The 27,861-nt window shown below is 46.5% G+C and overlaps 1 protein-coding gene across 24 annotated transcripts in view; it reads left to right on the forward strand.

The window, feature by feature from the left end:
* CEP164 (centrosomal protein 164) overlaps positions 1–27,861 on the forward strand; it is an 86,721-nt gene that overhangs the window by 2,185 nt on the left and 56,675 nt on the right. For 10 of the 24 annotated variants that reach the window (XM_015115790.3, XM_077964348.1, XM_077964349.1 and 7 more), the window contains exons 2-4: positions 8,801–8,903; positions 14,371–14,482; positions 21,987–22,185. In XM_015115790.3, the coding sequence (XP_014971276.3) occupies positions 8,822–8,903; positions 14,371–14,482; positions 21,987–22,185 (393 nt within the window). In that variant the 5' untranslated portion in view covers positions 8,801–8,821. Of the gene's footprint in view, positions 1–5,833; positions 5,911–8,800; positions 8,904–14,370; positions 14,483–21,986; positions 22,186–25,006; positions 26,711–27,861 lie in introns of all 24 variants that reach the window. The other 14 variants (XM_077964357.1, XM_077964359.1, XM_077964362.1 and 11 more) reach the window with 5 other exon arrangements.

Genomic DNA, 27,861 nt, shown 5'->3' on the forward strand with positions numbered 1-27,861 from the left:
TCCCTTACTCCGCTTATCCTGGGGAGCGTCTCCTTATCCTTCAAGAACTATCTTAATGTCCTCTACTCTGTGAGGCTTTCCCTGATCTTCCTAAGATTATTTGCCCTTACCTTTGTGTTCTGTTATATATTATGTTACTTCCTTTAATGCATGTAACACATTTTGTAGTCATGTGTTTACGTGTTTGGCTTCCCAGGTAGGCTGAGCTCACTTTCAGGGCCATGTGTAAGCAGGTTTGTAGCCCTAACACATCGCACAATGTCTGGCCCATGTGTGGATGTTCCATAAGTGATTAATTGGCGCAGTGACTCACGCCTGTGATCCCAGCACTTTAGGAGGCCAAGGTGGGCGGATCACCTGAGGTCAGGAGTTCGAGACTTGGCCAACATGGTGAAACCCCATCTTTATTAAAAATACAAAAATTAGCCAGGCGTGGTGGCAAGCGCCTGTAATCCCAGCTACTCATGAGGCTGAGGCAGGAGCATCACTTGAACCTGGGAGACAGAGGCTGCAGGGAGCAGAGATCGCGCCATTGCACCCCAGCCAGGGTGACTCTGTCTCAAAAAAAAAAGAAAAAAAAAAGTGATTACTTAATGTCTGAATGGCCTTAACTTATATTGCCTGGTTCTGGATATGTCCTTTGGAGCAAGGTAGAATAAGCCCTTTAAATATGTGAATAGCAATAATAATAATGTATGTGTCTAACATTTATTGAGATTTTAGTATATTTTAAGCACTTTACATATATTGAATCATATAAGTCTCACAACACATTGTGATGGATATTGTTGTTACTCTCATTTAATAGATGAGAAAACTGAGACTGCCCAGCTAGTAAGAGGCAGAGCTGGGATTCAATGCCAAGAATGTTCCAAAGCCTTTGCTCATTACCACTGCGTAATCAACTCTAACATGTTCCACCTTCTCCCCATTGCCTTCTCCAGTCAATCTTTTCTGTGGTCAACCTTCTTTGTAATAGTTGGAGCAGGATGGAAGAAATAAATATACAGGGAACCCTCATTATGCCTATGAGTATATATGCTCTGTTAGGGTGCAGATGTGCAAAACTCTAGCTATGCTGACAAAGTACAGAACCAGGTAGCCATGATATTGAAGGACTGGGAAACAGTGATACGTATTGAATGGAAGGGAACTGGGAATACTTAGCTTACTTTAGCTAGAGAATCCTGGGGTGCCCCCCGATGAACAGAAGGTAGACTTGAGGTATCTGGGAACATTTTTTAGAACCTGATTATTGGCTTACTATTAGACCTTCTGGTAGTTAAGAATTATCTATGGAATTGAAAATAGAATCTATAGTACTAGCTAAATTTGTGTAACATTTTCTGTATACAGGGACTGTGCTAGGCACTTTATAAGTGTTTCATTTTACTCTCAGGCTTTTTAATTTTTATTAAGATTGTTTGAATTATACACATGCAGTTGTTGAGGCTGAGAGAGGTGAAGCACCTTGCCTAAGGCCATACAGCTGCTAAGTGAGGGAGCTGGAATTTGAATCCAGGTCTTCTGTCTCCAAAGCTGGTGCTTTGACCACTATGCTGTCTGTCACTGAAAGCACAGAGAGGAAAATTTTAGTATGGGAAGAATGATGGACCAGAACTACTGAGGGCCTTCCTAGCTCCTGAGATTCCTTGTGTGTGTGTGTGTGTTTTTTTTTTTTTTTCAGATAGGGTTTCACTCTGTTGCCCAGGCTGGAGTATGGTGGTGCAATCATAGCTTACTGCAGCCTGGAACTCCTGGTCTCAAGTGGTCCTCCTGCCTCTGCCTCCCACTTTACACTCTTTATGTAACTCTGTCTTCTTTTCCATCTGATCACATAGCTCCTGCCTCAGCCTTCTGAGTAGCTGGGACCACAGGTGCACGCCACCATGCCTGGCTTTCTTTTTTTTTTTGGAGACAGAGTCTCACTGTATTGCTCAGGCTGGTCTTGAACTTCTAGGCTCAAGTGATCCTAGGCCTTGGTCCCCCACAGTGTTGGGATTACAGGTGTGAGCCATCACACCTGGCCTATTCCTTGGTTTTGTATTAGCAGTTACAGCAGTAACTGAGCTCCGACAGCTTACATAGGCTTATTTTAGGCTTCATTGGAAAATTCCAGAGGAGGAGACCTGGCCCTCAGAAGTTTGTGGTTTAACAGGAGAGGTAAAACACATTTTCATGAAAAAAGTAATATTGGCTGGGCGTGGTGGTTCACGCCTGTAATCCCAGCACTTTGGGAGGCCGAGGCGGGCAGATCACCTGAGGTTGGGAGTTTGAGACCAGCCTTACCAACATGGAGAAACCCTGTCTCTACTAAAAAAATACAGAATTAGCCGGGCGTGGTGGCACATACTTGTAATCCCAGCTACTCAGGAGGCTGAGGCAAGAGAATCGCTTGAACCCGGGAGGTGGAGGTTGCAGTGAGCCGAGATCATGCCATTGTACTCCAGCCTGGACAACAAGAGTGAAACTCCTCCATCTCAAAAAGAGAGAAAGAAAGAAAGAAAAAAAAAACAGTAATATTGAGAGTAATCTGCCTGGGAACACATGAAACTTATGAGCTCAGTGCTGAGGTGGTTCTGGGTTGACAGGTGAGGATGAGGTTGGCCGAGAAGGCTTCCTGGAGGAAATGCATGAGCCACTCCTTTTTTGCCTGATTCTGAGATTGGTAGGAGATACATGAGTGCAGTTGGATGACCCCTCCCAACTCTGTGGCTCACAGAAGGTCTCAGGCTAGGCGGCAAGTAGATCTCACTGGGTTTCATCTGATCTGTTGGTAACTGCTATATAGTGAACAATGTTGAGGGTTCTGAGGCCATGTCTAGGGTGCCATGATTGACTAGTGATGTCCCTCACAGTTTTAGGCCTAGAGGAAAATATTAGGACATGTCCTATTTATTTGCCATGGCAGATCTGAAGGCTGCCTTTTTTTTTTTTTGGACATAGAGTCTCGCTCTGTCTCTCAGGCTGGAGTGCAGTGGCGCAATCTCAGCTCGTTGCAAGCTCCACGTCCCGGGTTCACACCATTCTCCTGCCTCAGCCTCCCGAGTAGCTGGGACTACAGGTACTTGCTACCATGCCTGGCTAATTTTTTGTATTTTTAGTGGAGACAGGGTTTCACCGTGGTCTTGATCTCCTGACCTCGTGATCTGCCTGCCTCGGCCTCCCAAAATGCTGGGATTACAGGTGTGAGCCACTGCACCCGACTGAAGGGCTGCATTCTTATTTATTTATTTATTTATTTTAGAGACAGGGTCTTGCTCTGTCACCCAGGCTGGAGTGCAGTGGTGTTAGAGCTCACTGTAGCCTTGAACTCCAGGACTCAACGGATCTTCCCACCTGGGTCCCCCAAGTAGCTGGGACTACAGGTGTCTGTCACCATGCATGGCTGATATTTTTAATTTTTTTGTAGAGACAGGGTCTCACTGTGTTGACCCAGCTAGTCTCAAACTCCTGGCTTCAGGGTGATCCTCCTGCCTTAGCCTCCTAAAGCCCTGTTACTACATGGGTGAGCCACGGTGCCTGGCCCAACGGCTGCATTCTTAGACATCTCATCCTCTCTGTTAGCACTCCAGCTCAGGTTACTTTTGCCTCTTACCTAGCCTAGCTCGTGGTTTTCTACCTTACCTCTGCATCAGCCCTGATTTTCTTCTTTCCAATCTGGCCTCCGCTTTAGGGTGTACTCTTAGTAGCTTCTGGAGTACTTTTTCAAAGTGTGTTATCTAGAAAAACCGTTTCCTGGCTTCCATTTCTCTCTCTTTTTTGAGACAGGGTCTTGCTCTGTCACTGAGGCTGGAGTGCAGTGGCACAATCAAGGCTCACTGCAGCCTTGACCACCTGGACTCAAGCGATCCTCCCACCTCATTCTTCCACGTAGCTGGGCCTATAGGTATATGCCACCACACCTGGCTAATTTTTAAATTTTTTTTTGTACAGGGTAAGACAGGGCCATCTTAAGTTGCTCAGGGTGGTCTCGAACTCCGGGGCTCAAGTGATCCTCCCTCCTTGGCCTCCCAAAGTGCTGAGATTACCGGCGTGAGCCACTGTGCCCAGCCCTAGTTCTCTTATGAGAAAGGCCAAGTCTGCATGGCCTGGCTCCCACTGGCCTCCCCAGCATCATCTCCAGCTGTGCTGCTTCTTGCCTAGTGTTGCCTTCTGCTGAAGGACTTTCTCATGCGTCTGTTAGAACACACTTTCCTTATTTTCTTTGTCTAGTGAATACCTACTCATCCTTCAGTTCTCAGTGTAGGCATCATCTAAATCAGGCTTATTTCCTTCAGAGCACTTCCCTTGGTTCTAATTATACATTTCTCTGTGACTGATTGGTTTGTCTCCCTCCCTTCCCAGACTAGCTCAAGAGTAGCAGCAGCTGAATCTGGTTTTAATCACGATTGCATCTCTAGCGCCTAGAAATAAATGCACGTGGTAGATGCCCAATAAATATTCCTCGAATGACTAGATGGTCTTTGGTAGCCATCCTGCTACTGCATACAGGCAAATAGATAGGACTTCTCTTCCCATGTTCCTTTTTTCTTTAACTCATTGCGCTTTTGGACCTGTCCTTGCCCACATCTTTTCTAGAGCCAGAAAAGGTAAGGAAAGAAGGTAGAATACAACTCATCCATATTTTAATTTTTTTCTGGCATAACATTTATTTGAATTTGGATGATCCATGAATTCAGATTTTCCAGAGTTTTCCTGATCTTTAAATAGTTAAATATATCACCGGGCATGGTGGCTCATGCCTGTAATTCCAGCACTTTGGGAGGCCAGGGCTGGTGGATCACCTGTGGTCAGGAGTTTGAGATGAGCCTGGCCAACATGGTGAAAACCCATCTCTACTAAAAATCCAATTAGCCGGGCATGGTGGTGAGCGCCTGTAATCCCAGCTACTTGGGAGGCTGAGGCAGGAGAATAGCTTGAACCCGGGAGGCGGGTTGTAGTGAACCAAGAACACGCCACTGCACTCCAGCCTGGGTGACAGAGGGAGACTTCGTTTCAAAAAAAAGAAAAAAAAAAAAGTAAATATAGATAATTACGTATGTAGCGAATTAGTCTTTTTGCCATGCTGACAGAGACTACCTGTCCTGTGCTTTCTGGAGATGGGACGCATCTAGGGGATAGTATTTCTCAAATGCAGAATTTCTCAAATTCTCTGAGGTAGTTAAGACAGTACCTCCTATAGAGTACATGCTTGAGAAGTGCTTATTCACCCCAATGTTCAGGCCACCACTGGGCCCTTCCTGCCCATGGATTCTTTCCTTTTCTCTTCTCCTCTCCCTAAGAGGATTAAAGATTCAGGTGACTCTGTAAGCCACCGGGCAATGGGCCCCATCTGCCACCCTGGTTCCTGGTCCTTTTCTGCTCAGCTTTTTAGAGTCAGCAGTGGTCAGGCCTACGTCACCTCTGACTGTGCGTGTAGCACAGTGGGGCATCATATCTGCAGGATGTTACGGGTTCTTCTGAGGGTTGGTAGCACATTCCCACTTCAGCTTATGTACTGCTGAAAGAAGCCCTTTTTCTTTGGTGTTTTCCTCCTGCTTGGAGGTGGCATGGTGGGAATGAGAGGGGCAGAAGCTGGCTTCCTTCAAGTTCAGTGCACTGACAAAGGGAACCATGTCTTGTGAGTCCTAAGGCAGGACTCCTGTTGCCCACCTCTTAGCTATCATGGTACAGAGAGGGGGACCACAGTAAACAGTCCCTGATGGAACCTTTGTTGCTTGTCAAGGGTCTCTAGGAAACTTGGAATAGATTCAGAGTCTCCAGATCCAGCCGTTTCCTGAACACTCTTTCCAGGCCAGATCCTGACTTTTTTTTTTTTTTTTTTAACCAGAGAAATAATTTTATTTGAACTGACAGCTGGAGAACAAGAATAGGACCTGAGACAGCATATTGGGCTAAGGAGGAGAGGTGAGGTTCCAAAACGGCAGTCAAAGCTCATCAACCGAACGGACTCTACTTCCCAGCAACCTTGCACTTAGTGCAACCAACAGAAGGCCTGCTGGGGAATGTATTTGCCACTGAATTCCCCAAGTATGCCAACATTACAAAAAAAGATAGAGGTTTTTCATCATAATTAAATTTCCACAAACCTCCCCAATCACAAGTATTATAAGCAGAAGTAAAAAAAATCACATTTTACAGATCTCAAACTTGTCTTCAACATTTAGTTCATCGTCTTCAAAAAAATAGCTCCCCTGCTAAACTCATTAACTGTATGATCTATCCAAGCAGCAAGAAGATGGCCAGGCCATGGCAATCCTCTTCCCATTTTCCCTAGCCACTCAGGGCTCAACAGCAGGGTAAGGCTCAGGTGCGGATAGCGGGTGGGGAGCACAAGGGCTACTCTCCCCCAGTGCAGCATGGCATCTGAAGCTTGATGGGGAAAGCACAACTGGTGAGACTTGAGGGAAGGGTCGAGGGCCTGTATTTAGTCAGAGTCACTGCTGGAAGAGGAGGAGGAATGCTTGCCAGGCTTGTGGTGCTTGTGCATCTTTTTATGAGCTTTCTTCATTTTCTTCTGCCTCTTCTTGTCCACCATCACTGCTGGTCTGACCATGCCAGGAGCCAAGGGATTCGCAGGAGGGATTCCAGGGGCAGGTGGTGGGTATGGAGGAGGGTAGGGACCCGAAGGTTGGCATCCTGGATACCCTGGCTGTGGCACAGGATGAGGGGCCCCATGTCGGGGGAAAGCTGGATTGCCCTGGGGAGCTCCTGGGGGAGGAGGACAGGGGCTTGGGGGAAAGGGTGGGTTGTTAGGTGGTGGGTGGGCAGGATTGGAACCTCCAGGGCACCTAGTGCTGAGGGGGATATGGATTTGACCCTGGGTGTCCGGCGTTGGGATTCCACATGTTTAGGTGTGTCCTCCAGCCTTTCCACGGCCCCCTGGGCTTGATGCGTTCTCCCAGATCCTAACCTTTTTAATGGCTGGGCCTTTCTGCTTGAAGAGGGCCATTTCATCCTTGCTGCTCTAGGAGGAACAGTGGCAGCTTTTGAGGAGGTAGGGACTGGAGAGGTCAGGACTTGTGGCTGCAGACTCCTGTTGGTCACATCTGGTGTGGCCAACTGCTCTGCAGGTCGGGGAGGTGCTCTGAGCAGGGCTGTGTGTGGCAGCAGTTTCCCAGGCGACCTGCTTCATTCATCAGGCTGCAGCACGGGAGCTGCCATGGGGAGAGTTGGTGGGAACTGGGGTCCTGAGGTAGGGGTGGGAAGAGAGGAGCAATTCTAGAAGTGCACCGACTTGTCAGTTGAAGAATTTGGCGCCGCCCCATCCCTGGAGCTAGAAACCTTGGGTTCTGTCTTAGCTTGGGCTGCCATAACACAATACCGTAGACTAGGGGGCTCAAACAGCAGAAATCTCTTTTCTCATAGTTTTGGAAGCTAGAAGGTCCATATCAAGGTCTCTTCCGGGTTCCTGCCTTGCAGACAGCTGCCTTCTTGCTGTGTCCTCATATGGCAGAGACAGAGCTCTAAGCCACTAGGCAGTGGGCCCCATCTGCCACCCTGGTTCCTGGTCCTTTCTTTCTCTCTTTTTAATCCTATCAGGCCATTTAACCTTAATGACCTCATTTAACCTTAATTACCTCCTAAAGATCCAGTCACATTGTGGATTAGGGCTTCAATATGTGAATTTTTCTTACTTTGAGAGGCTGAGGCGGGAGGATTGCTTGCACCCAGGAGTTCAAGACCAGCCTGGGCAACATAGTGAGACACCATCTCTGTAAAAAAAAAAACAAAAAACAAAAAAAACCCCAATATATACGTATGTGAATTTTGGAGGGATGTAGCTCCTTTCCACTCTTTCCCTCATATCCTGGTCCTATTAAGCTTAACATCACTGGGTCCGTTCTGACTGTCCCTTCTTCATTCCCCTGCTTCTGCCCTAGTTAAAGCCCTCTTCATCTTGCCCCTGGGCAGCAGCCTCCTCAGGTGGTTTTCCTGACACCAGTCTCTAATTTCTCCAATCCAGCTGTGCCAGTCCTGCCAGACTTCTTGTCCTAAAAAAAAAGGCCACCCTGTGATGCTTTGTTTCACCAGAGCCCTCAGCGCCTCCCCTCTGCGGTAGGACAGGGTGGAGGCTCTTCAGCGTGGTCTGCGAGGCTCTGTGTGAGCAGCCGGTCACACGCTGGTATCCGCACTCTGGAACACCTGTCTGTACGAGATGCTCCCTCTGTCTAGAATGCCTTTCTCCACCATCAGAATTCTTGTCAGCCTTCCTTCCTTCCTTTCTGTGGGGGAATTTTTTGCCCTTATCTTAGTACTCCCAGAACAGGAAGCTTTTTTCTCTTCTGCCTTCTGCCGCTCTTGAGGTCGTTCCCGCCACTGGATTGTAAGCTTCCTGAGGGCATTTTGGGTATGAATCGAGACATCCAGATAGGAATATGTGTTGAGATGGGGATGTGCCACGGAAGTGTGCTGGTGTATGGGTGTCTGTGTGCTGCTGGTTACTTTGGTGTCCCTAGGATCTTCTACTTGGTGGTTCTGTGTTGTAATTGTTTCTTCTGTCTGGGGGAGGTACAAAGTCAAACTCTTGACAGAGCCAGGCTTGAAGATGTTTTGTGGTTCACCAAGTGTTCATCAAGCCTTTGGGAGACCTTTCCAGGCGCAGAGCCTGTGAGCCTTGAGTTGTTGGTTTCACCCTCCACTATACCTGGCACTTGGGAAGGCCCTGGCCAAATTGCTGTGCAGGGTCTGGTTTGATCCAGATGCTCCATGACCCAGGGCCCTCTTTTCCCCTATTAAGCTTTTCTCTTTTTTTTCTCACTGATTTTCTCTTTTGGTGGGGGTCTCTGGGATCTAGGTGTTTGAGCCCAGATGAGTCATGGCTGGACGACCCCTCCGCATAGGAGATCAGCTGGTTCTGGAAGAAGATTATGATGAGACCTACATTCCTAGTGAGCAAGGTAACAAGTCTGCGAAGAGGCCTCTGGTGTATTGTGTTTGTTTTTTGAGGACAGGGATTATGTCTGGTTTATTTTTGTTCTTTCAATGCAAAGTATGGTACATGTACAGAGTTGCTTAGTGTATTTGGGCTAGGTCAGATGTGAGCCTACCTTGGCCTCTTGCCTGTTTTTTTTTTTCAGTTTCTTTCTGTTGCCCAGACTAGAGTGCAGTGGCGTGATCTCAGCTCACTGCAACCCCCGCCTCCTGGGTTCAAGTGATTCTCTCACATCAGCCTCCCGAGAAGCTGGGACTACAGGCGTGCACCACCACACCTGGCAAATTTTTGTACTTTTAGTAGAGATGGGTTTCACCATGTTGGACAAGCTGGTCTCGAACTCCTGACCTCAAGCGATCTGCCTGCCTCCGGCTCCCAAAGTGCTGGGATTACAGGCGTGAGCCACCATGCCCAGCTACTTGCCTGTTTTTGTAAATAAACCTTCATTGGAAAACAGTCACACTGGTTTATGTATTGTATGTGGCTGCTTTTATGCTATAGCTGCAGAGATGTGTGGCTGTAAGAGAGGTATATGACCCACAAAGGCTAAAATAGTTACTATCCGGTTGTTTACAGAAAAATTTGCTGTCTCTGGGTTACAGCAATGATTAGATTTAAATGGAAACATATTAGGGGATATCTAAATACAGTGTGTTCTGAGACCAGGGGAAACCCAATTTCCTAAACACAAACTTAGAGCAGAGTTTTTTAAACAACAATAATAACATTATTAATAACAATAACAACATAACTTATTATGTGCCAGCCTCTGTTTTAAGCACTTTACATGTATTACCTTATTACCTTTTTTTTTGTTTTTTTTTTTTGAGACAGCATCTCACTCTGTCACCCAGGCAGTGCTGTGATCTTGGCTCACTGCAACCTCCCCTTCCTGGGTTTAAGCAAATCTCGTTCCTCAGCCTCCTGAGTAGCTAGAACTATAGGTGCCCGCCACCACACCTGGGGAACTGATTTTTGTATTTTCAGTAGAGAAGGGGTTTTACCATGTTGGTCAGGCTGGTCTCAAACTGACTTCAAGTGATCTTCCCACCTCCGCCTCCCAGAGTGCTGGGATTACAGGCGGGAGACATATGCCTGGCCCATGTATTACCTTTTCAACCCTCACTGCAACTCTCTGAGTTAGGTACTATTATTATCCCCATTTTACAGATGAGGAAACCAAGGCACAGAAAGATTAACTTCCTGTGGATATACAGTTCTATTCTTAGTGGTGTGGCTAGAATCCACCTCCAGGTATTCAAACTCTAGGGCCTGCACTTTTTGTTTTGTTTTGTTTTGTTTTTTTGAGATGGGAGTTTCACTCTGTCGCCCAGGCTGGAGGGCAGTGGCGGGATCTCTGCTCACTGCAACCTCCGCCTCCCAGGTTCAAGTGATTCTCCTGCCTTAGCCTCTCCAGTAGCTGGGACTACAGATGCCACCATGCCTAGGTGATTTAATTTTTTTTGTATTTTTCAGTAGAGATGGGGTTTTGCCGTGTTGGCCAGGCTGGTCTCAAACTGACCTCAAGTAATCTGCCTATCTTGGCCTCCCAGAGTATTGGGATTACAGGCATGAACCACTTGTGCCTGGCCATAGGGCCTGCACTTTGAAGCACTAAGCAGTTTTTTGGAGTGAAAGTTGCTTTGAAATTCTGATGAGTTATGATCTGGGCATACAAAGTTTGCTTATAAATCAGGTGGTTCATGGACCTGACAGCAGGGTGCACAATTCTTGCACCTCTGGGAATACATGGATCTCATGTTAAATATTGGACTGTGCTTATAGCATAGGGCGTTTCTTTGTTTTCCATATTTTTGTTTATAGAGACAGTCTTACTCTGTCACCCAGGCTGGTATGCAGTGGCTCCATCAGAGCTCACTGCAGCCTTGAACTCATGGGCTCAAGTGATCCTCCCATGTAGCTAGAACTACAGGTGCATGCCATGTGTCTGGCTAATTAAAATAAATTTTTTTGTAGGGATAGGATCTCACTGTGTTGCCCAGGCTCATCTTGAACTCCTGGGTTCAAGTGATCCTCCTTTCTGGGCTTCCCAAAATGCAGGGATTACAGACATAAGCCACGACGACTGGCCTCTTTCTTTCTTTCCTACTTTCTCTTTAGAGACAGAGTCTTGCTTTGTCGCCCAGGCTGGAGTACAGTGGCGTGAGCTCGGCTCACTACAACCTCCAGGTTCAAGTGATTCTCCTGTCTTAAACTCCTGAGTAGCTGGGACTACAGGTGCACGCCACCACACCCAGCTAATTTTTGTATTTTTAGCAGAGACAGGGTTTCACCATGTTGGTCAGGCTGGTCTTGAACTCCTGACCTCAGGTGATCTAGGCGCCTCGGCCTCCCAAAGTGCTGAGATTACAGGTGTGAGTCACTGCTCCCGGCCATGACCGGCATATTTCTTAAATTTGTATACATTTGGTTGCTGTTGTAAATGGAGTCAAAGGTTTTTCTAAGGATGTTTATAAAAACTTTCTTCTGCCCAGTCCAGGTGTAGGCATTCTAACCTCAAGCCACCATTTTCTCTTCCTGGGTTATCTCAGTAGCTTCCTAATCAATTAGCCTTACTGCTTATAAAGCAGATCACGTCAGGGTTGTGCTTTTAGTACCCCCCACCCCCATAACTCAACATAACACCCTTGATGGGATTGCAGGGCTCTGTGACTGGGCTGTCTCTACCAGTCACATTGGAATTTTTTTTTTTTGAGACCGAGTTTCACTCTGTCACTCAGACTGAAGTGCAGTGGCGTGAACTTGGCTTACTGAAGCCTTGACCCCCCTCCCCTGGGCTCAAGTGATTCTCCCATCTCAGCCTCCCAAATAGCTGGGACCACACAGGTGCATGCCATCAGGCCCAGCTAATTTTTGTATTTTGTTGTTAGAGATGGGGTCTTGCTGTGTTGCCTAGGCTGGTCTTGAACTCCTGGGCTCAAGCAATCCACCCACCTCAGTCTCCCAACGTACTGGGATTACAGGTGTGCATCACCATGCCTGGCTATACTGGCTTTCAGACAGTCCCCAGAGCTACCGGTTGTCACAGATCCTTTGCACCTGTGCTTCTTCTGCGTGAATGCTCTTTCTCTAGTGCTCTGCATGGCTGGCTCCTTTCGCTTGTGCAGGTTTCAGTTAACTATCAACATTGCTGAGAGGCATTCCTTGACCATCATTTCTATTATTATTATTATTATTATTATTTTGAGATGGAGTTTCACTCTTGTTGCCCAGGCTGGAGTGCAATAGCTTGATTCCTTGACCATCATTTCTAAAGGAATGCTCTTCCACCCTGACGTTCTCTAGCTCATACCTCATTTACTTCCTTCATTGCGTTTATCAGAAGTTTTAATTTTTGTATATTTAACTGTTTACTTCATTGCTGGCTGTCTCTTCTACTAGAATGTAAGCTCCACAAAGGCAGTGACTAGTTTTTTTCTTATTCATGGCTCCTAGTGACTGGTACATAGGAGACACTCAAACATATTTGTGAAAAATGAATAAATTAGTCTGGTCAGTCAAGTTCCAGGCGGTCCTTTGAAAAAATATTTTCTCTTTCCTAGTTCCCAGGTATGTCAGCCTCCAAATTCTCCACTGCGATGGCTCATTGGTGATGCCCTTCTGGCCTGGGCTATCACCAGCTTAAGCATTGATGTCATTTGCATATTTATTTAATCATTTCTGGGGGTTCTGGTGACATGTTCCAATGGTTATCTCATTTATCTTTTTTACTGTACATGAGATAGCTCTTTTTTTTTTTTTAACAGGATTTCACTCTTGTCGCCCGGGCTGGAGTACAATGGCGGAATCTCAGCTCACTGCAACTGCCATCTCCTGGGCTCAAGCGATTCTCCTGCCTCAGCCCCCTGAGTAGCTGGGACTATAGGCACATGCCACCATGCCTGGCTAGTTTTTGTATTTTTTATAAAGACAGGGTTTCTCCATGTTGCCCAAGCTGGTCTCAAAATCCAGAGCTCAAGTGATCTGCCCACCTTGGCCTCCCAAAGTGCTGGGATTACAGGCATGAGCCACGGTGCCTGACTGAGATAGTGCTCAAGTCAGGACGTATATCTCCACTGTCTTTCAGTTCTGTGGCAAAAGAGCTTTTCTAAATACTTGATTTCCAGAGTACAAAAAAGTTGTGTTTGTTTGTTTGAGATGAAGTCTTGCTTTGTCCCCCCAGCTGGAGTGTAGCCTTGACCTCCTCAAGCTCATTGCTGGCTGTCTCTTCTACTAGAAAGTAAGCTCCCACCTCAGCTTCCTGGGTAGCCGCATCTATAGGCACATGCCAGCACGCTCAGCTAATTTTCGTATTTTTTGTAGAGACGGGTTCTCACCATGTTGCCCCGGCTGGTCTTGATCTCCTGGACTCAGGCGATCCTCCCACCTTGGCTTCCCAAAGTGCTGGGCTTACAGGCATGAGCCACTGCACCCAGCCAGAACAAAAGTATTAGGGTCGTAATATATAGCAACATTGAAAAAGAGGCAACTCCCTTCATGGAAGAGAGGGTTCAGTGAGTGGGGGTTCAGCCTGCTTGAGCTCATATCATCCACTTTCTCAGCTCAGATAGCTCCCTGCCCCTAGGCAGAATCAGTCACTGCCTTCTCTCTGCACCCGTAGCATACAGGACACGCCTTCATTACAGCATGTGTCACCTGGGTTGTACTCCATTTGTGTGTTTGTGATGTCCTCGAGGAGCACAGTCACTTGTAGTTGTTCAGTACATGTTTGTTGACTGAGTGATGAGTGCTTTTGCACCAAGCTTTTGCAAATCTTGGGAAAGCTTACTACGTTCTGGTAAGGCTGTGCTCATCCTGGATGGTTCTGGCTATGGTTTTGGGGTTCTTGCCTCTCAGGCCCCGCTGGAATGAAGTCTTGGTTTTAGTTTATTTTTTACCTTTTTTTTTTTCTTTTTTGAGATGAAGTGTTGCTCTCGCCACCCAGGCTGGAATGCAATGGCGTGAACTCAGCTCACTGCAACCCCCTCCTCCCAGGTTCAAGCAATTCTCCTGCCTCAGCCTCCAGAGTAGCTGGGATTACAGACACATGCCACCACACTGGGCTAATTTTTGTATTTTTAGTAGAGATGGGGTTTCACCATGTTGGCCAGGCTGGTCTAACTCTTGACCTTGTGATCCACCTGCCTCGGTCTCCCAACGTGCTGAGATTATAGGCATGAGCTACCGCGCCTGCCTATTTTTTGCATTTTTAATGCTTGGCTTCAGATTATATCATTGTAGTGTGGAGACAGCATGCTTGGATTCAAGTGTACCATTTATAAATTGTAAGGAAACAATTATATGTTTATTGTTTATAATTTAAAGAATATGATTTTCTCATTGATGGAGAGAAAAGACAAAGTAGAAAAAGATTGAGAGTTTTTTTCTTCTTTTCATTTCTTTTACTTTCCCACCTCTGCCTCTCCTTTCAGAAATTCTTGAATTTGCCCGGGAGATTGGTATTGATCCCATCAAGGAACCAGAACTGATGTGGCTGGCGCGGGAGGGCATTGTGGCCCCACTGCCTGGGGAGTGGAAACCATGGTAAGTCAGTAGGGGGTGTGGCCCAGTGACTTGGCCTAGCAGAGGCAGAGGGAAGCTAACACTGGAGATGAGTTTGGCCTGGCCTGCTTTTCCAATCCTATACTGTGCAGTCAGGGACAGTACTGTGCCACCCCTCTGCTATGCTGCCTGCTATTTCAGGCTTCAGTGTAGGCTGACTGGACGGTCCCTAGGTTGGGGTTCAATGCTTATATCTAAGGCCACAGGAGCTATGCCTTGGATCCAGTCCTTTAGCACCAGCATCTGTTTAGGATGTGCTGAGGGGCTGTTGTTACTCCTTACAGACTGATACTGTAACAGACAACTTTACCTCCTTAGCATGTCTAAGATGGATGCTGGTCTTGCCGGGCACGGTGGCCCACGCCTGTAATCCCAGCACTTTGGGAAGCTGAGGTGGGTGGATTGCTTGAGGTCAGGAGTTTGAGACCAACCTGGCCAAGATGGTGAAACCCTGTCTCTACTAAAAATACAAAAAATTAGCTGGGCATGGTGGCACACACCTGCAGTCCTAGCTACTCAGGAGGCTGAGGAGAATAACTTGAACCTGGGAGGCAGAGGTTGCAGTGAGTTGAGATTGCTGCGCAGCACTCCAGCCTGGGCGACAGAGCGAGACTCCATCTCAAAAAAAACAAAACCAAAATAAATAAATAAAATGACTACTTAAAAAGATAAAATAAAAAAAATAAAATAAAATGAGATGCTGGTGTTAAAGAGGTTTGCAGTGAGGCCATGCAGACCAGCAAAGGGTTTCTGTGTCCCTTGGGAACACCTGGCTCTGCCATATCTGAATTGATATAACCTATTCATGAATAGGTTCCCATTCACGGATTCATTGGTATTTTCATTTTGGCTAGAGCTCTTTGGGTTGGAAGGAGCAGTGATTCACTCAGGTTGTCTCAGGGAGACAGAGGTTTATGGAGAGGAAAGACAGAGTGGCCAAGGTTGGGGAGCTAGAAGGAGCCATGTCACTGCTGCTGTCTCCCTCCTTCTCCTGAGGACTGCAGGGCTCCCTGCTCATGGTGACACTGTTCTCTGTATTACTCTTCCTAATCACATGCATAGAGCTCTCTCCAGCTTGTCTCCCTAAAGTGAGTGCCATAAATTTACTTCCTACCTTAGATTGGGATTTCCCTATGCTTATCCCAAACTGGTCCTCAGGTATCCTGGGGGTCCCCTCTTCTGCTGGTTTTGTGCAATTTTGTAGACAAGGCGTAATCATCCCATTCATACCATTCACTGTGTTGCCCATAGCTCAAAGTGATTACAGTTGTCGCCTTACTCTTAGCTGAAGGATCGCAGTCCTTCTAGCTTTTCCTCCCATGGCAGGCTCTTTGTTTTCTTGATCTTTTTTTTTTTTTTTTTTGAGACGGAGTTTCGCTCTTGTTGCCCAGACTGGAGTGCAATGGCATGATCTCGGCTCACTGCAACCTCCATCTCCTGGGTTCAAGCGATTCTCCTGCCTCAGCCTCCCGAGTAGCTGGGATTACAGGCATGCACCACCACGCCCGGCTAATTTTGTATGTGGAGACGGGGTTTCTCCATGTTGGCGAGATTGGTCTCAAACTCCTGACCTGAGGTGATCCACCGGCCTCGGCCTCCCAAAGTTCTGGGATTATAGGCATGAGCCACTGAACCCAGCCTGTTCTCTTGATCTTTTTAGCCACCTTTCCTTTAACCTTCTCCCACCTCTATTGAAGTAAATTTGTCAGGACTTTACACAGTGTTTGAGGTGCTAAGGACTTCTGGTCATGTTTGTAGGATAAGTTTATAGGAGTGGATTCTGTTTCTAGCACCTAACTTGATGGATGGAAGGAAACTGTCATTGGTTATGGGCCAGCTACGTGCCAGCTTTTATGCCAGCTGCCTTTATATACCTGATAGTGGTGGCTAACACCCTTTTTTATCCTGTAAGGAGAGTGTGAATTATTTTTCACCTTTTTTTTTTTTTTTGGAGACAGAGTCTTGCTCTGTCGCCCAGGCTGGAGTGCAATGGTGCAATCTCAGCTCACTGCAACCTCTGCCTCAGCCTCCTGAGTAGCTGGGATTACGTGCGTGTGCCACCACGCCTGGCTAATTTTTGTATTTTTAGTAGGGATGGGGTTTCACCATGTTGGTCAGGCTGGTCTTGAACTCCTGATCTCATGATCTGCCTGCCTTGGCCTCCCAAAGTGCTGGGATTACAGGTATGAGCCACTGCGCCCAGACTATTTTTCACTTTTTAAAATAAATTGGCCAGGTGTGGTGGCTTACACCTATAATCCAAGCACTTTGGGAGGCCGAGTTTGGGGGATTGCTTGAGCTCAGGAGTTTGAGACCAGTCTGGGCGATCTGGCGAAACTCTGTCTCTATAGAAAATTCAAAAATTAAGTAGGGGTGGTGACATGCACCTTTAGTCCCAGCTACTTCGGAAGCTGAGTTAGGAGGATCACTTTAGCTTGGGAAATTGAGGCTGCAGTGAGCCGAGATTGCATCACTGCACTTCAGCGTCGGGGAGAGAGAGAACCTGTCCCAAAAACAAATAAAATGAGTCATTAAAACGTAGGTATACATACATTTTTACCCTTCTTCTTCTTTACCCATCTTTTACCCTTCTTCTTTTACTAAGGGTAATTACTATTAATTGGTAAATTCTCTCTAGACTCTTTTAATACACATGTATGCACCCCCCCCACAATGGTTTAGTTTTAAACATAAGCACTTTATTATATACACTGTTCTTCTATGTCCGTTTGTGTAGGCCTACTCTTTCTTGTATCAGCTACATACTTTCCTGTGTAGAGATGTACCACAATTATTTGACTAGTCTTATATTGAAGGACATTTAGATATTTTCCTAATTGGCCATGAAGTGAGGCTGTTTCTGGATCCTCTGCTCTTTTCCACTGAGTTATCTGTCTGTCTTCACACCAGTACCATTCTGTCTTGATTATATAGTTTTATGATAAATCTTGAAATCATTTAAGGTAAATCCTCCAACTTTGTTCTCCATTTTCAAAGTCACATTCTAGGTATTTTGTATTTCCATATGAATTTTAGAATAGCTTGTCAGTTTCCGAGGCCGAGCACGGTGGCTCATGCCTGTAATCCCAGCACTTTGGGAGGCCGAGGCGGGCAGATCACTTGAGGTCAGGAGTTCAAGACCCGTCTGACTAACATGGAGAAACCCCGTCTCTACTAAAAATGCAAAATTAGCTGGGTGTGGTGGCACATGCCTGTAATCCCAGCTACTAGGGAGGCTGAGGCAGGAGAATCACTTGAACCTGGCAGGTGGAGGTTGCAGTAAGCTGAGATCATGCCTTTGCACTCCAGCCGGGCCACAAGAGGGAAACGCCGTCTCAAAAAAAAAGAATAGCTTGTCAGTTTCCTATTAGGATTTTTATTGTGGTTGAGTTGACTCTGTAAATCAATTTGGGGAAAATTGACATCTTAAACAATACTTTCAACCCATGAACATGGTCTGTTTCCATTTGCAGTATTTAGGTTTTCTTTAATGTCTCTAGGACATATTTACCCTGTAGAAAAATGTAATCTGCAAATAAGGACAATTTTTTATTCCGTTTTTAGTATATTGAAGTTTTTGTTGTTGTTGTTGTTGTTGTTGTTTTTGAGATAGAGTCTTGCTCTATCGCCCAGGCTGGAGTACAGTGGTATGATCATTACTCACTGCATCCTCTAACTCCTGGGCTCAAGAGATCCTCCCACCTCAGCTTCCCCAGTAGCTGGGACTACAGGTGTATGTCACCATGTGTGGCTAATTTTTGTATTTTTTTTTGTAGAGATGGGGTTATGCCATGTTGCTCAGGGTGGTCTTGAACTCCTAAGCTCAAGCAATTCACCTGCCTCAGTCTCCTAGAGTGTTGGGGTTACAGGCATGAGCCACAGTGCCTAGCCTAGAAATACTATCAATTAAAAAATTGTCAATAAAAAAAAAAAATAGTCAATCCAAGGGCAACAAATAACAATGGATCATTTTAAATTGCATTTCCCAAGTTGTTTGTAGAGTTGAATTGGCCATCTGTTGATCTTTTGTGATTTACCTGTTTATATCTCTTGCCTTTTTGTCTAGTAGATTGCTTATCTTTTATTTTTGTTAAGGTGACAGAACTCTTTGATTATTCTGGGTATTCTGGGTAATAGTAGTGGTATCTTACCACTATTTCTACTATTTTATCCCAGTCACATGTCTTTTAATTTGGTTTATGCTTTCTTTTGTCATACTGAAGTCAATACATTTGTATATATTTTTTCTTAATTGTGGTAAAATATATATAACATGAAATTTACCATTTTAAGCATTTTTGAGTGGACAATTCAGCAGCATTAAGTACATTTACAATGTTACATGGCTATCACTACCATTCATCTCCAGAATTTTTTCATCCCCGAACTGAAACTCTATAGCCATTACATATGAATTCCCCATTTTCCTTTCTCCTTAATCTCTGGCAATCACCATTCAGCTTTCTGGCTCTATGAATTTGCCTATTCTAGGTACTTTATATAGGTGGAATTATGCAATATTTGTCCTTTTGTGTCTGACTTCTTTCACTTAGCATAATATCCTCAAGGTGCATCTATGTTGTAGCATGCGTGAAAATTTTTTCTTAAGGCTGAATAATATTCCATTGCATGTATATACAACATTCTATTTATCTTTTTTTTTTTTTTTTTGAGACAGAGTCTCGCTCTGTCGCCCAGGCTGGAGTGTAGTGGTGCGACCTTGGCTCACTGCAACCTCCGCTTTCTGGGTTCAAGCGATTCTCCTGCCTCCGCCTCCTGAGTAGCTGGGATTACAGGCATGTGCCACCATGCCTGGGTAATTTTGTATTTTTAGTAGAAATGGAGTTTCACCATGTTGGCCAGGCTGGTCTCGAACTCCTGACCTCAAGTGATCTACCCACCTTTGCCTCCCAAAGTGTTGGGATTACAGGCGTGAGCCACTGTGCCCAGCCCTATTTATCAATTTATCTGTCAATGGACATTTGGTCTTCTTTCCGTCTTTTGGCTATTGTGAACAATGCTGCTGTGATTATTGGTGTACTAATAGCTGTTTGAATTATTGCTTTCAATTCATTTGGGTATATGCCCAGAAATGGAATTGCTGGGTCACATGGTAATTCTATTATAAATTAAATTAATTTTTTTCTTAGAGATGGGGTATTGCTCTGTCACCCAGGCTGTGCAGTGGCATAATCATAGCTCACTGTAGCCTCAAACTGCTGGGCTCGAGGGATCCTTCTGCCTCAGCCTCTTAAGTGGCTGGGACTACAGGTGTGCACCATGGTACCCAGCTATTTTAAAATTATTTAATTTTTATTTAATATTAAATTTGATTTAATTTTTTTGAGGAACCCCCATGCTATTTGCCAAAGTGGCAGCACCATTTTACGTTCCTACCAGCAGTGTACAAGGGTTCCTCTGTCTGCCAGGCTGGCGGTCAATGGCACAATCTCAGCTCATTGCAACCTTCACCTCCTGGGTTCAAGTGATTCTCCTGACTCAGCCTCCCAAATAGCTAGAATTATACGTGCATGCCACCACGCCCAGCTAATTTTTTTTTTTTGATGGAGTCTTGCTCTGTCACCCAGGCTGGAGTGCAGTGGTGCGACCTTGGCTCCCTGCAGCCTCCACCTCCCCCGTTCAAACGATTCTCCTGCCTCAGCCTTCCGAGTAGCTGGGATTACAGGCGTGCGCCACCACGCCTGGCTAATTTTTGTATTTTTATTGGAGACAGGGTTTCACCATGTTGGTCAGGCTGGTCTTGAACTCCTGACCTTGTGATCTGCCCACCTTGGTCTCCCAAAGTCCTGGGATTACAGGCGTGAGCCACTATGCCCAGCCAATTTTTGTATTTTTTAGTAGAGATGGGATTTCACCATGTTGATCAGGCTGGTCTTGAACTCCTGACCTAAGGTGATCCACCTGCCCCGGCCTCCCAAAGTGCTGGGATTAGCGGTGTGAGCCACTGCACCCAGCCTTGTAGCCTTGAACTCCTGGGCTCAAACGATCCTCCCACCTCAAGTCTCCTGAGTAACTGGAACTACAGATGTGTGTCACTGTGCCTGGCTAATTTTTTTCATTTTTTGTAGAGACAGGGTCTCACTATGTTGCCAAGGCTCATTTTTTAGATTTTTGATAATAGCCATGCTTACGGTGTGAAGTAGCATTTCAGAATAGTTTTGATTTGCATTTTCCCAATGTTTAGTGATGTGGAACATCTTTTCATGTGCTTATTGGTCATTTGCATATCTTCTATCAGTGTCCTTTTTTACCCCTGATTTTTTTTATTTCTGCTCATTTTCTCATTTATTTTTCGTTTGCTCTTATGTTTGAATTGAGATTTGGCTTGTCAGATTTCATAAGGAGCTTGATTGGGATTGTATTGGATTTATATATTAATTTTGGGATTATTGACATCTTTACAGACTTGAGTCTTTCTGTTCTGGAATACTGAATGCCTCTCCCGTGGGTGTTTTTCTTTTTTCTGACTTGTCAGTAAAACTCTATAAAGATTTTGCACATTTTAGGTTTATGCGTGAGTATAAAATATTTTGCATTACTATTGTGAGTGGACTTCATTTTTCCTGTTAGCTGTCCTAATAGATTGTTGTTAATGGTGGATGAGATGAGTGGCTTATTTTGGACTTGTCCATGTTGAAACACAGATTCTTGAAATATACCTCCTACATTATTTTCTTCTACCATTGGTCCACACTAGCTTGGATTATTACTTTTTTTTTTTTTTGAGATGGAGTTTCGCTCTTGTTGCCCAGGCTGGAGTACAATGGCATGATCTCGCCTCCCGGGTTCAAGTGATTCTCCTGCCTCAAACTCCTGAGTAGCTGGGGTTACAGGCGCCCACCACCACCCCAGCTAATTTTGTATTTTTAGTAGAGATGGGGTTTCTCCATGTTGGTCAGGCTGGTCTTGAACTCCTGACCTCAGGTGGTCCACCCACCTCGGCCTCCCAAAGTACTGGGATTACAGGCGTGAGCCACCACGCCCGGCAGGATTATTGCTTCTTATGAGTTTAGAGTTTTCTGTAAAACCAGAGCTCTCACAATGCATTGTTCTTCCTCAGACTGTTTATTAAAATATTAAGATTTATCCTAGCACTTATGTTCAACATGCTATAGTTTTTATACTTCTCCATCTAAATAAAACCAAGTTTGTTCCTATACTAGTCCAGCATGCATTCTCAAGAACTCCAGTGATTATACATCAGCATCTAGAGATTAGGTATCCTAATCCTTTCTTCCCATATCTAAGCTAACTCCTTCTTAACCAAATGGTACCCTTTGACTCTGTGTTAATCCTTTCCTTCCCTCGGCTCTTAACCCCTCTCATTCCATCTTCTCCCTCCCTTTTCCACCCCCGCTGTTCCTCCTCTTTTACCTCCTCTCCCTTTTTCTTTTTTTCCCCTCTTTTTCTTTTTCTTCTTTTGTAACTGAGCAGGGACTAACTTCTGAACTCTGCCCGTCCCCAGCCAGGACATCACAGGTGACATTTACTATTTCAACTTTGCCAACGGGCAGTCTATGTGGGACCATCCATGTGACGAACACTATCGGAACTTGGTGATCCAAGAGCGGGCAAAGCTGTCAACTTCTGGGGCCGTTAAGAAGAAGAAAAAAAAAAAGGAAAAGAAAGACAAGAAGGACAAAGAGACCCCCAAAAGTTCCCTGGTGAGTCAGTGGATGCCTCCTCCCAGAGAGGCCAGGGCTGAAATCTGGAGGGACATTGGGAACCTCTAGGTGTCTGCAGCTGGGAGGTTGAAGACAACAGTCAGAATATGGTAAATTCTTGATAGTATCTCATCTAAACTTTGCCTGTCTTCTGGTCGATTTTCCTTTCAGCTTTTGGAATTCTGGAAGTTGTTGCCATGTCTACACATTTCCTTTTCTCCCCACTTGGGAAGTGCATGTTACCTAATAGGATTGATGAGAGAGAGTCCTCTTCTGAGAATGGTTTTTGCAGTAGTAGTAGCAGTAATGGCATCGGCTGCTCTGGAGAGCGGGAACTGAAGGCGGCTGGCAGAGGCCAGTGAGCTGAGTGAAGTGTCCTTTCTCCTGTTCAGAGTCAGGCCTCCCCAGTGTGGGTTCCTTATTTGTCTTAAGGCGGTGTGAATTCCTAGATATCAGATGTAGCCATAATTTAGTTGTCAAAACACCGGGTGCCTTCAAGATTCCAGAGAAAAGCCTTGGGCTTTATCTGCTCATCTAGATTTTTGCCAGTGTCCTCAGTGAGTGGTGGGTAACTGAAGTTTAATTGCCATGTGATTTCCTTGTTGTTGTTTTTTTTGAGACGGAGTCTCGCTCTGTCACCCAGGTTGGAGTATGGTGGCGTGATCTCAGCTCACTCCAACCTCTGCCTTTCAGGCTCAAGCAATTCTGCCACAACCTCCTGAGTAGTTGGGATTACAGGTGTCCGCCACCATGCCTGGCTAATTTTTGTATTTTTAGTAGAGATGGGGTTTCACCATGTTGGCCAGGCTGGTCTCAAACTCCTAACCTCAAGTGATCCACCAGCCTCAGCCTCCCAAAGTGCTGGGATTATAGGCGAGAGCCACCATGCCCAGCCTGATTTCCTTGGTTATAAGTAGCTTTTGTATTTGAGTTCAAAGTATTCATATTAATTATTGTTTCATTTGTCCCTTTAGTATGTCTGAACCTAGGAGGTGGAGTTATTGCCCACATGATTTAGGTGGAGCAACTAAGACCTGGAGCCATACCAAAGTGAGGCCCAGGCTCTCCCAGAATGCTGTAGTGGTCCCTTTACCCAGGCCTGGGGCAGGTGGGGCATGCTGAAGAGAGGGAGGGACATAGGAGCTCAGCTCAGCCCGTGGCGAGCACTGGGAACATCGTTTCAGCCCTCTTCAGTGGTCCACTTGTTTTGCTCTTACAGCTTTTATTTCCCTCCAGAGCCTTGTGCTTCCTCTGGTCCAAGCTCCGCAGACACTTCTCTCTTCCCTCCCCTCCCTGACATACTACTCATGTTTTGAGAAACACGGTAACAAGCCCATTCCTCCAGATGGAGAAAAGAGGGCAGATAATTTCCAGCTAGGCTAGATTTTCCAATGTCATGTTTTCGAATGGCAAAAGGTGGCCACAGGGCTTTTCACGGACCCCGGATTATTTGAAATGGTAGTCAGGCATCTGGGCAGGCTGTGGCTTGACGAAAGGCGGGAGACGGAATGAAGTGAGGGTTCTGAGGTGGAGAGCTGGGTAAAGGACTGAGATGTAGGTGTGTGATCGGGCTCTTAGAGCCCTCTGTTAAAAAGAGTTCCTTCCATGATTGCAGGAAATGAAGAAAATGGGACAGCCCTGCGCTGTCAGTCTGGTTCTTAGGGCTCAGGACAGGTGCCTCAAACTTGAGTTTGTCCAGGGGACAGCTCTCAGCCAGGCAGGCAGCCTGGACGCAAGTGGTTTGGACTCTCTGGAGGTGTGCACTCACAGCCAACTGGGGTTCAGTGTGAATGTTTGTAGAGGGGTGGTTGATTTTTTAGAAGTTTTTCTAGCCCAGAGGGTCTGTGACCATGTGGAGGTCTCTCAACAATACCAACTGGTTCATTTGGTAGACAATGCTAGACTGAGTCTTCAAGTCTCGGGTCATTTGTTATGCTTCTCTTCTCTCCCTGTTAAAAAATTTCTGGGTGTCCTTGATAAGGTTGGTGGACTTTTTTTTTTTCTTCTTCTTCTTTTTTTTTTCTTTTTTTGAGACAGCGTCCTGCTCTGTTGCCCAGGCTGGAGTGCAGTGGCATGATCTTGGCTCACTGCAACCTCTGCCCCCTGGGTTCAAGCAATTTTCGTGCCTCAGCCTCCCAAGAAGCAGGGATTATAGGCGCCCACTACTGTGCCCAGCTAATTTTTTGTATTTTTAGTAGAGATGAGGTTTCACCATGTTGGCCAGGCTGGTCTCGAACTCCTGACCTCAAGTGATCCACCCGCCCCAGCTTCCTAAAGTGCTGTGATTACAGACATGAGTCACCACACACGGCCCAAGGTTGGTGCATTTTATAAAACTAATCAATCACAGAATCTGAGAGCTGGATAGTACATTAGGGATAGTCTGGTTAGCGATTTTCAGACTTTAGTTTGTAGTAGAGCCCTGTCTTCAAGTCAGTTCCTCTATAGAGGTCCAGCTTATACAAAAAGAAATGGAGCTTCTTTGGTTGAACTTGGCAGTGTAGGTCTTTGTGACACCTCTTCTCTGTCACATGCACAATATAGTACCCCAAGGGACTGAACTTCCCAGGTTCCATGGAGCAAGGTTTGCAAACCATTGATCTAGTCCAGCCTCCTCTTTGTAAATAAGGAAACTGGAGCCTAGAAAACAATATATTTTCAGCCCAAGAGAGTTTTTATCTTTTCTTCCCTCTTCAGTTTGTGCTTTACCTTGAATAAAGAGGGTGGGTTTCTGCTGAGGGCTTACCAAGGGGTGAGGTAGCAAGTGTAAATCAGAAGTGCTTTGTCTTCGTTTTCTCTGCATGTTTATATACCCATCTAGGAAACGCAGCCTGAGGAGGGACTTCTGCCTCCTTCATCCTTTCTCTGCAGCCTGTCCCCTCCGTCAGCACCTGGGCTTCCTGATCTGGACCTAGATCAAGAGATTCAGGCTAGAAGTGAGGGATCCTATAACAAAGGAAAGAGCCCAGGCATGCTGGGCGACACCCCCTGGCGTTTCATGGGTGCCCTTCCCAGAAAGCTGCAGCCACTCTTCAAAGGCCAAACTTCCCAAATCCACCAGGTCTTTGCTGACATGGAGAAAATTTTAGGCAGGGCCTCAGCCCAATGCAGGAGAGAATTAGGTGATCAGCAGGGTCTGGAGAAACTCCAGAAGGTGACAGAGAAAATCTACCTGGGGTTTTCAGACCCTGAAACAGAAGAGCTGGAAATGAGGAGCAGACAGCAGAAACTGGGCACTCCAGCCCCTCAGAACACTGGGCTTCTCCAAAATGTGCAGGATGTGGTAGAAAGCAGGAGCCAGGCCCCTGTCCACTCAAAGCTTTCTGAAGCCATCAAGGGCCTGCCGCTGAAAGGGGAGCAGCACAGCCACAGCTTAGCCAAACTGAGCTCCACTGGCCCTGGAGGGGACAAGGGCCAAAGCCCCATTCCCACGTCATCCCCTGAGGAGGAGCCCTCCCTGTCCTCTTGTTCTTCCGGCCACATGTTGCCTGCCAGGAAGAGCAAGTTGTTGTTAGATAGCAGCCCTACTGAAGACCTGAGCTGGCAGGGAGTTCCTGGGGAAGGTGGGAGCGTAGGCAGTGGGAGGAGGAGGAGAGAACCTCCCGGACTGTGGATGGAACAGGTCTCCAAGCTTGTCAATAAGGATATCCCAGGAAGCTGCAAGGAAACAGAGCCCAGTGACCCTGAGGCTCTAGGGGCCTCAGCTGAAAGTCTACCTCAGGGGCTCTTGCTAATACCACCTGAAACCCTGGCATCAGAACCAGCTCAGAATCCCCTTTCAGGGAGGGCCCCCGGGGAGCCTCCTGCCGGTGAGAAGAGACAGACCCTCGGGTCTGCAGAGCTCCCTTGTAAAGATGAGAAGCCTAGTGTGTCTGGGCCTGACTTGGAGAACAGCAGCAGCAGCGGTAGCAGCAGCAGCAGCAGCAGCAGCAGCAGCCTGGCCTCACACCTGGGCTCTCCCGTCCTGGACGAGGTGAACAACTTCCCTTGGAACCTGCAGAGCTCACGGGGATCTGAGGAGGGTGTGGCTCAGTCAGACTCAGGTTTCAGAGATCAACACTTCAGCCCCTTCTCAGTTCCTCACATGTCCCACATGCAGAGCCCTGTCGAGGAGCAGTCAGAAAGTGAAGACTACTCTGAGGATCAGAGGTTCTACCAGCACATCCTGCAGATGGTCAAGATCTCCAGGTGGCCGGAGGGCCTGGGGCTGCCTGAGAGCATGCAGGACATGCCGTGTAGACACAGCGCCAGCACAGTCTGTTGCATGGCAGCTGAGTCTTCTAGGATGTCTAGTGAGGGTGAGCACGAGGCCATCAGAGTCCTGGAGAGGGACTCGAGGCTTCTATCATGGGAGCCAGAGCTGCTGGAACATCCTCAGGAGGTGGCCCTTGCTCCTGCTGGGCAGGAGGCCTCTCAGCAAGCCCACTTCCAGCCAAGCAGCAGCCCCCTCAGGCAGGGGCTAGTCCAGCAGAGCTCCATCGGCGGGCTTGCTACAGAGCCAGGCAAGATGCAGCATTTCAACCAGGTAGGCTTCTTAGTGAGCGTGGCCTAAAGGCCTAAACTTGGCAGGGAGGGAGCAGGTGGAGTTGGTGTCTTACCACAGCTGTCAGGCCTGTGTTCCTGTTACCCACCCTTCCTTGGTAACTGCTGGCCCTTTAACTACCCAAATGGCCATTTTATGGGATGACACATATTTGAAGTTTCTTCTACGCCATCACCTGCAAGATAGGGCTGAGGGTATCTATGATTTCCCTTCCCTGGCTATAATTGTAATTCATAGGTGGTTCATGTGCTTTGAACTTGATCAGTTTTGAGGGTGAGCAGAACATCGCTAATCCTGGCATATAAACACGTGTCTTCCTGGGATTTGGGAAGCTTTTCCTATCAGCTGATTCTAGAGAGAGGTCCTTCCACATAGGCAGCCTACCCCAAAGCTCTGAACTTATCTCTTCTTGAAATCACACAGAACTAGAAAGTTAATATCATGTTTTATTTTTATTTTTATTTTATTTTATTTTTAGACAGGGTTTTGTTCTGTTGCCCAGGCTGGAGTGCAGTGGATCTTGGCTCACTGCAATTTGCACCTCCATTGCTTGAATCCCAGGTTCAAGCGATTTTCGTGCCTTCAGCCTCTCGAATAGCTGGGATTACAGGTGCTCACCAGCCAATTTTTTTGTGGTTTTTTTTTTTTTTTTTTTTTTTTTTTTGAGACGGAGTCTCGCTCTGTCACCCAGGCTGGAGTGCAGTGGCTGGATCTCAGCTCACTGCAAGCTCCGTCTCCCGGGTTCACGCCATTCTCCTGCCTCAGCCTCCCGAGTAGCTGGGACTACAGGCGCCTGCCACCTCGCCCGGCTAAGTTTTTGTATTTTTAGTAGAGACGGGGTTTCACGGTGTTAGCCAGGATGGTCTCGATCTCCTGACCTCGTGATCCGCCCGTCTCGGCCTCCCAAAGTGCTGGGATTACAGGCTTGAGCCACTGCGCCCGGCCAATTTTTTTGTGTTTTTAGTAGAAATGTAGTTTTGCTATGTTGGCCAGGCTGGTCTCGAACTCCTGGTCTTAAGCAATCCACCCGCCTTGGCCTCCCCAAGTGCTGGGATTATAGACATGAGCCACTGCACCTGATTAGAGAGTTAATATTCTTTTTTTTATTTTTTTTATTTTTTTTGAGACAGTCT

This window comes from Macaca mulatta, chromosome 14 (genome assembly GCF_049350105.2).
Source record: "Macaca mulatta isolate MMU2019108-1 chromosome 14, T2T-MMU8v2.0, whole genome shotgun sequence".
NCBI lineage: Eukaryota > Metazoa > Chordata > Mammalia > Primates > Cercopithecidae > Macaca > Macaca mulatta.